Here is a 7,789-nt window from a genome sequence, read left to right on the forward strand (position 1 = left end):
AAACCCAAGAAACAGTCATTCAGACCTGGTTAGAGCCAAGCCAGCAAACTGTGCAGATATGGAGAGACCGGCTGGCAGGGTGGCGTATTCGGCCATGCTTTGCTGGAGTTCAGACCTGCACACCTGCCACCCTGGTCTGCATTAGGTCTCACTCCCTAGAGGCCCCAGGCTCTCCATTCAATTCTCCTAAAGCAACTCTGCCTTTCATGATGTGTCCTTAACAGAAAAAAAGTCTTCCCTGCCTTTTTCTCTCAGAAAAATGAGCGCAGTCAGACAGGAACATCGATTGAGCGTCTCTGGTACCCATGCCATCTCAGCTCCACTCAACCTAATTTTCCCACTTCTGAGAAATTGACGACCCCTGGCAGAAGTTTGTTTGCTAAGATTGAAAGCTTTGCAGCAAGGATCTGGGGGAAAAAAATTGGGACATAATGAAAAAGTTCAGATATTGCTTGTTCCTCTTGGCTCCTTAAATAACCCTTTTTGAACAGGGCAAGCCCTTCTTCCCCAGTGGCTATCTCAGGGACCAGTGAGCCCTTCTTCCCCAGTTGCTATCTCAGGGACCAGTGTGAGGTTACAGAAAAGACAATCTTCCTGTGTCCAAGGAAATTTTTTCAGCTTAAAAGGCNTTTTGAAATAATGTTATTTTCCAGTCAAAGTCTCCCACTAGACTACATGGATAAGTAGGAAATATTCTTGAAAAGATGAGTTAAATTGCTTTGGAAAAANGCATTTATTCAGGCAGTGTCTTTGGGGATTTGTAGTCCAGTGGTAAGCACAGACAAACGAATTTTAAAATCTTTAATTACTATCACGGGGTTATTTATTGCCTTGAATGCATGACTAGCCATTACAAACAGTCTCACAAGAAATAAAACTGCAGTTATGCCCAAGAGTGACTGTCATAAACTACACACTGTGTCAAGGCTGCACACATGAACTTGTCTCTACCATTTGCTGGGAATATCTTCTTATTTGGAATTCACAGGCCATTTCCTTTAAGATAGTGACTCTCGACCTTCCAAATGCTGTGACCATTCCTCATGTTGTTGTGACCCCCAGCCATAAAATTATTTCCATTGCTTACTTCTAACTGTAATTTTGCGACTGTTATGAATCGTAATGGAAATACCTGACATGTAGGATAGCTGATGTGTGTCCACCAAAGGGGTCCCGACCCACAGGTTGAGAACTGCTGCTTTAAGGCATGTTGATGCCCAAAGCCACATACTGGGTACATGATAATATGGTTTGGGTATGAACAGTTCCCACCAAGGACTCCTGNNTGAGAGATGATTGGCTCACAAGGGCTCTGAACTGNTCAGTAGGCTAATCNGATGACGGACTTATATTGTTGGGAAATGGGCCTAACTGGCGGAAGNAGGTCATGAGGTCTGCCTTGAGAGGATGGAGAATGTCCCCGCTCCCATGACATCCCTAAACATGCAGGGTTGATAAAACTCTCACACATCCTTCGAGTGTCAGCCCAAAGGACAGCTTCCCTTCAGAGCTTCCTCTCCTTGCTCNGAGAGCCTTCGTCTCTCTCCTGACCTGCCTATTCTCCACAGACNCTTGTGGTTCTTTCTCATCAGTGGACACACACATTACCATGGACACAGAATCCAGGAAGTGAAATATTTGCATTTAAGTCACCTGGTAGAGACATCTGATGATGGTACCTGTAGTCGCCGAGAGGCCACAGAGAACTGGGTATCTGAAAGGGAGGCTGGGAATGAAATGGGATGGGATGGGCACAGTTTCTCTGGCTCAAAGTTTAATTTTCAGCTCTGCATTTATATAGGCAAAACCCACAGTCCCATCCTTTGTTTTGGCTAGATTGAGTTGCAAAGAAAGCTCAATAGGTGGTCAACTCCTCAAGGTTCCATATGGAAATGCAAATGTGGCAAGGCCAGGGCTGACTCAGGCCAGGNTTGTTTAGCCTATTCAAGGCTGGGGAAGGGCACGGGTACCCTACCCAATGACACACAGAATGAGAGGCAGAGATTCCAGAAGAAACAGGATGGATGNGAGTCTAATTCTACCCTAGTTGCTTTCCTCCAATGTCCTCATGTCCTTCTCAGGTCCCTTACTGCATGGTACACTCACTGTATTCCTAGGACCTTTGTGGCTCTACCTCAGGGCTACACTGAGGAGTCCTTTCCTTTTGTTTTCATTGCCCTGAGGATGGAAATCCTTTTTTGTGTGTTCAGATTTAACTTTCATTTAATAGACATTACTAAGCACTCATTATATGCCAGGCAATAGGATCAGCATTAGGGTAAAAAGAGGAATGAGGCCTAGTCCTTGTCCCAGGAGTTCACAGGGTCACGTGAGGGGAGCTCACACAGACATGCCTTTGCTAATGAGGCAGGAGGCTGGCAAACATGGAGAAAATTTCTGGGCTGGGCTTTATGGAAAGACCCCCTTTCATTCAGGTAAAGGCAAAAAAAGGAAAAGGTGTCCAGGGAAGGAGGTGACAGGAGCAAAGAGGGGGTACTGTGCGAGCCGTGAAGCAACAAGTGTGAGCCGTGAGGCACAGTGTGAGCCTCGAGGCACAGTGTGAACTGTGAGGCAAGGGTGTTGAGTGAGGATAGATAGAAAAGTGGGGCCATGATGTGTCAGACTGTGAGGACTAGGGGCTCTCTCTGTTGCACAGAACAGAAACTCAGTTCACAGCATCTCAAGTGAGAGGTGGGGGAGGCTGAAACCGGGATAACTCATCATCTCCAAAGCCAGAGACACAGCAGAGCGTCAGAAACAGGATGAGGGACAGGAGTAAGACAGAGGACAGGTCATCCCTTGTCATACCTTTCTCCACNACATCTGGAAATGGACTCACAGCTCTGCTGAGAGACAACAGGGAAACGTCCATCTACTGAGGGAGCAGCGTCAAGATTCAGGACTCCAACAGGAGCACCCAGCTTTCCCAGCTGCTGCTCATTTGATATAACCCTAACTTTGTAGTTGTACACTTGAGACCGGATCTCACAATTCATGTCTGGCTGATCTAGAACTTCTATGGAGACCACGCTAGCCTTGAACTCACAGAGATCTGCCTGCCTCTGTTTCCTGGGTGCTGAAACTAAATAAAAGCAAAGCTAACATACTCATTGACCACTGTAATTTAATAAGTCTATTTTATTCAGTTTGAGATGGTCTCATTATGTAGTCCACGTTGGTCTAAAATGTACGATTCTCCTGCATCAACCTTCCAAATGCTCATCCTATTGGCATTTACCAGCAGGCCCAGCTTAATTAAAAGCTTTAGGATGCCATGAAGCATCAGGTTGAATGCTAGTGTGTTCAATGCCTGAAAGCAGGCTGAGTCTTGTTCTGCCTTGTGTATTAATCAAGAAAACTAGGGTCTGTTGGGTTACGGGTGTCCTGCGCCCACTCTGCCATAGAGCTCGGGCCACTGGTGGAGGCGGGATGCGAGAGTTGGACTGAGCCTACCCCATGCTGGCACCGGGTACATGTCAGGTCTGAGGTCCCAGGAACTTTTGGAGCCAGCTCTGGGGTCCCCAAGCCTGTAAGGAGGCTGGGGCCATTTGGCTCTCAAGTTCTTAGGCACCCCAGGTACTGCTGGATGCTGCAGAAGAGCTGAGAACACAGTGCAGCCTGGATCTAGCCTGGGACGAGGGGGAAAGGGGGGGAGAGCTTCTGCTGGGTTCCGCAGGGAGGAGAGTCCTTGGCTTGTTTGGCGGGTGGCTTGGCTTGGTGGAGACTGTGGCTGGGAGAGCTGAGAGGCCTCCTGCAGGAGACTAGAGAGCAGGCTCTTTGGGTGAAGACCTGCTCCATTGCGGATCCCACTGAAAAGAGACAGTCTATGGTTTTAAGGCATTTATTATCATGGCAGAGAGTGGCAATGAGTAAAACCTACCCCACTTTCTCAGGGTGGGCCTGAGGTTAAACACCTTTTGCAGGGAGAAGTGTTTGGGAAGGGGAGTTTATTGGCTGAGCCTCCAGGCCTTTAGGTCCCTCATTAAAATGGAGATCTGTCTTGAGGCTATGTGACCTGTGGCCATGTCCTCTACCTGTGGAGGGGCTTGGGGCGTTGCCCTTACATGACTGATGGCCACAGACCTATGGAGAGCTGTGGCCTTGTGTCAGGAGCCTGGTGTCCAGGAGCCTGGCAAGTGCCTACCATTCCTTGCAGGGTTATCCCCTGTAGGGTCACCAGGGTTTCCAACCTAGATCAACCAGAAACCAGACTGCCTTTCATGATCCTACAAATAAATGCCTGTCTCTCTAAAACTGTATGTCACTCTCCTTAGTTAGAGCCCATGATGACAAACTCCTGCTTGTTGAATATCATTGACTACTGCAAAGCTCTTCATATGACCAGGGAGACAGACATCATGGTTCTAGGACCCGTTTCTTTCTCTAGGAGGGCCCCGCTAAGGAAAGTTACTAAGCCACCAGCACACAAAACAAATAAGGTCAAAAGATCACAATTTCAAGGCAAAATTTCCCTCCTTCTTTCCTTTATTCCTGTCTGTCTGCCTGTCTGTCTGTCTGTCTGTCTGTCTGTGTTCTAATTGAAAAATACTGAGCTGAGCTCTCTCCCTGCCCTTCCTGACACACAAAGGGCCTGTCGGCAGAAGCTGCCCAAGCAAGCAAATATTGTATTCGGCTTGGCCAAGACTCTGCTAACAAACACATCCCCGCTGAATAGCTCCTTTCTGTGACCCCTCCAGCCTCACACTTGCTTGAGGTGAGTGGAATGTATTCAGGTTAATGGCAAATTGGAATCTGGGCTCCCTACAAAGAGCTTTTACACGACTGCCCTGGGTACTTAGACCCATAGAGGCCAAAAGCNACAGAAACCACACAGATGCTGTAACAAGATCTGAGATCAATTTAATTGTTGTCCCACTGACATCCTCGGGCATCTGTAAACCTGTATCCTGACATCACCCTGTTGATTTTTATTCATTGCCTTTGTTCCCTTTGGAGCTGATGAGAGGGAGCNCCTTTCCCACCTCAACAGGAGGAGAGTTGTGCCACATTTTTAAACCAAAGAGGGAAGAAGCCAAAAGTTTTCAAATTGCTGTGGTAACACAGGGCAAGATATCCACCAGGCAAAATAAATAAGCAGTTTTCTAAAGGGCAAAGTGGTAGAGTGATTTGTTTTCTCCTTAAGAAACAAAAACAAAAAACACACCCTTGACCCTGGAGGACAACTGCAACATGGAATTTTTGAGGGTGGCTTCCCAGCCCTGTGGCCCAAGGGAACAACACATTATTTGTGAATACATTATTTGTGTTTTTGGAGTGGGGCACTTTCCTGTCGTGGAAAAGCTACCTGGAGACCTCAGAAGTCAGCAAGGAGGGCTTCCAGCAAAATGCTGGTGGTGCAGTGTCAGTTTCCGGGCAAACTGCCCATGTGGGCGGCAGCCAAGACCACCATGGCAGGGTCAACTGGGTTGTTCACAAGCACATCTGGCGCATGCCTGAATTCTGCAGTGTACCAGTAGCAAGCCAACACATCCACAGGCTGGAGAGGCCTAGGGACATTTTGGTGGTGTGGCATCTAATCACTGGCATCACTTACAAAGCTCAGCTNTAGGACAAACAAGTGNTTTATCCTCATCCTGTCATTAGACCTACACAACGTCTCTGCTGCTGAAGAAATGCTTTTCAAAACCATCTTTCTTCCAACCTTTTTGTAGAAGAGATGAATCTTGCATGCTTATCAACTGTTGGGGTCCAAGAACAGCCACACAAATCACTCAGACACCTATCTCAGTCAAATAGGGATGGTTTATTGAATGCCACACCCCAAACCTAATCAATCAGGGCCAGNGGTCAGACTAAGGAGCTAACTAGACATTAAGTCAAGATCCTATAGGACTTTTTAAGCCTGAAATCTACCAANTTCTGTGCCAAGTTATTCCACCAATTAGGTTTTAGGGATAGGGGACTTCCTTAGGAACATGACTTTGTTGTATACTTATCTTGCTCTCATTGGTTGGGGTATTCAATTGTGGCAGGGGACTTGTCTAACATTCATGTCTTAACTTGCCAACTAGGATGTCAGTTTCCAGGGAGATCTTAGGAACTTAAACTTTACTCGACCCCTACTCAAAATGGAAGTCTAACTTCGAATTGTTTCTTATATTATGGCAGGTGTCTCTCTTATGTTGGGGTCCATCCAGGGGCAGCTTATAAAAGCAAAGACCATAAAAGCTTATACACGGGNGCAGGAAGTGCTGCTGGGTGGTTGGTTCCTGTTCAAACTTACTGTGGCTAATTCTACAAAGGAGTTCTACTGACTTCTATAGTGATTGGTTTCCAAGAGCACTGAACATAAGAGACTATGTAATCAACTTGGGCATGAGAAAGTTTCCTAGTAACATCAGAAACAACATCTGAGAAAGTTTCCTGATGATATTAGTCACAGCACAAAATGGCGGGCTGGAAGGTGACAGTTACCTAGGCCTTAACATTCCATCTAGGCCTTAACATTTTACCTAGACCTTAGCATTAACCACAGCTGGGAGTCTACCATAGGACAAATGTATTTCCATAGCTCATTATATCTTCAATGAGTATCTCTTGCTTTCCAAGGAGGACAGCGAGACACAAAAGATGGAGTTGCCTGAGCTCACACAGGTAGGAAGGAAAACTTCCACAAGCCCACATTTCCTGACTGCAGTTCAGTGCTGCCTGATCACAGTGCCTGCCCTGCCTACTGCAGCTGTCCCCCTTCCCTTGCCCAACAGTCACCACACCCTACTCTCTGCCCCTTTCCCTCCCCACATCTCCTCAGCTACACACACACACACACACACACACACACACACACACACACACACACACCTACCTCCATGTGTCTCTTCAGACAGTTTCTTTCTAAGTTGCTCACTGATTAACTGCCAGTGAGTGTGTGTGCTCTGAGTGGCTGAGGAGTGGTCAGGAAAATCATTAGTCCTCACTCAGGGCCTCTCATCACTTTAAAGAAGACATCTCTCATGAATGCGTAAATGTCTTTGAACCTCAAGGGACTCTGAACATTTGCAGGAACAAGGCGTATTAGCAGCAGGTAGCTCTGGGGAATAATTTTTATAACTGACATTAACTCTTAACAGGGTCTTTGGCTAGTTTCCTTCAGTGTAAGACAGCCAGGACTCTTAGGGACCCTTCCCATACCCAGCTCCCTCCATTGAGCATGAGGGGAAGTGGTTCTGCCTCAGAAGCCTGGAAACTTTGAACATAGGCCACGGGAGCAGCTGCCCCCTGCCCCTAGCCTTGAGGGCCTGTAGAGATGATCTGAGGATCACAGCAGCGGAAGCAGCGTGTGAGGAGTCTCACAGGCCCTTCTGCCTCCTACAGATCCCACCAAGCACCTCACCTTCAATCACCCTGGTTTCCATGACACCTGGGACTTCTCCCNTACATACCCCTTTTCAGCAGATGGCTGTGATCCTACAGATGGATGTTCAGCCCTCTCCAACTGGTGACCCAACACTCCTATGCCTGTCACCTGGCACTTTGTGTTAAGTGTTGTNCTATGAAACCTGGAGCTGCCATGCTTACTATGAAAGGAAGAAACTACCCGAGGGCCCTTGGATGCACTGTATCTTAACCTACCTAGCCTGCAGCAGTGTGGCAAGCCACCCAGTGACAGCGAGCATCGCCACACAACAGCCACTGTCATTTCAGTTGCTCTAAGAAGTGCTGGTGGTCACATGGTCTCTGGGAGGTTTCTGAAGGCTTCCAATCCGATAGTGTTCCTCTCACTTCAACAGCAGGTAACCTGCCAGCGAGTGGCCCTGTACATCTAGAG

The 7,789-nt window shown here is 47.5% G+C and overlaps 1 protein-coding gene across 1 annotated transcript in view; it reads left to right on the top strand.

Annotated features, from left to right (window-relative positions):
• Vit (vitrin) overlaps positions 1-7,787 on the top strand; it is a 184,072-nt gene extending 176,285 nt beyond the window's left edge. The window contains exon 12 of the mRNA XM_021185807.1: positions 7,598-7,787. Within this exon, the coding sequence (XP_021041466.1) occupies positions 7,598-7,787 (190 nt within the window). The remainder of the gene's footprint in view (positions 1-7,597) is intronic.
• The last annotated feature ends 2 nt before the right edge of the window (positions 7,788-7,789 follow it).

The sequence above is a fragment of the Mus caroli genome, chromosome 17 (genome assembly GCF_900094665.2).
Source record: "Mus caroli chromosome 17, CAROLI_EIJ_v1.1, whole genome shotgun sequence".
Lineage (NCBI taxonomy): Eukaryota > Metazoa > Chordata > Mammalia > Rodentia > Muridae > Mus > Mus caroli.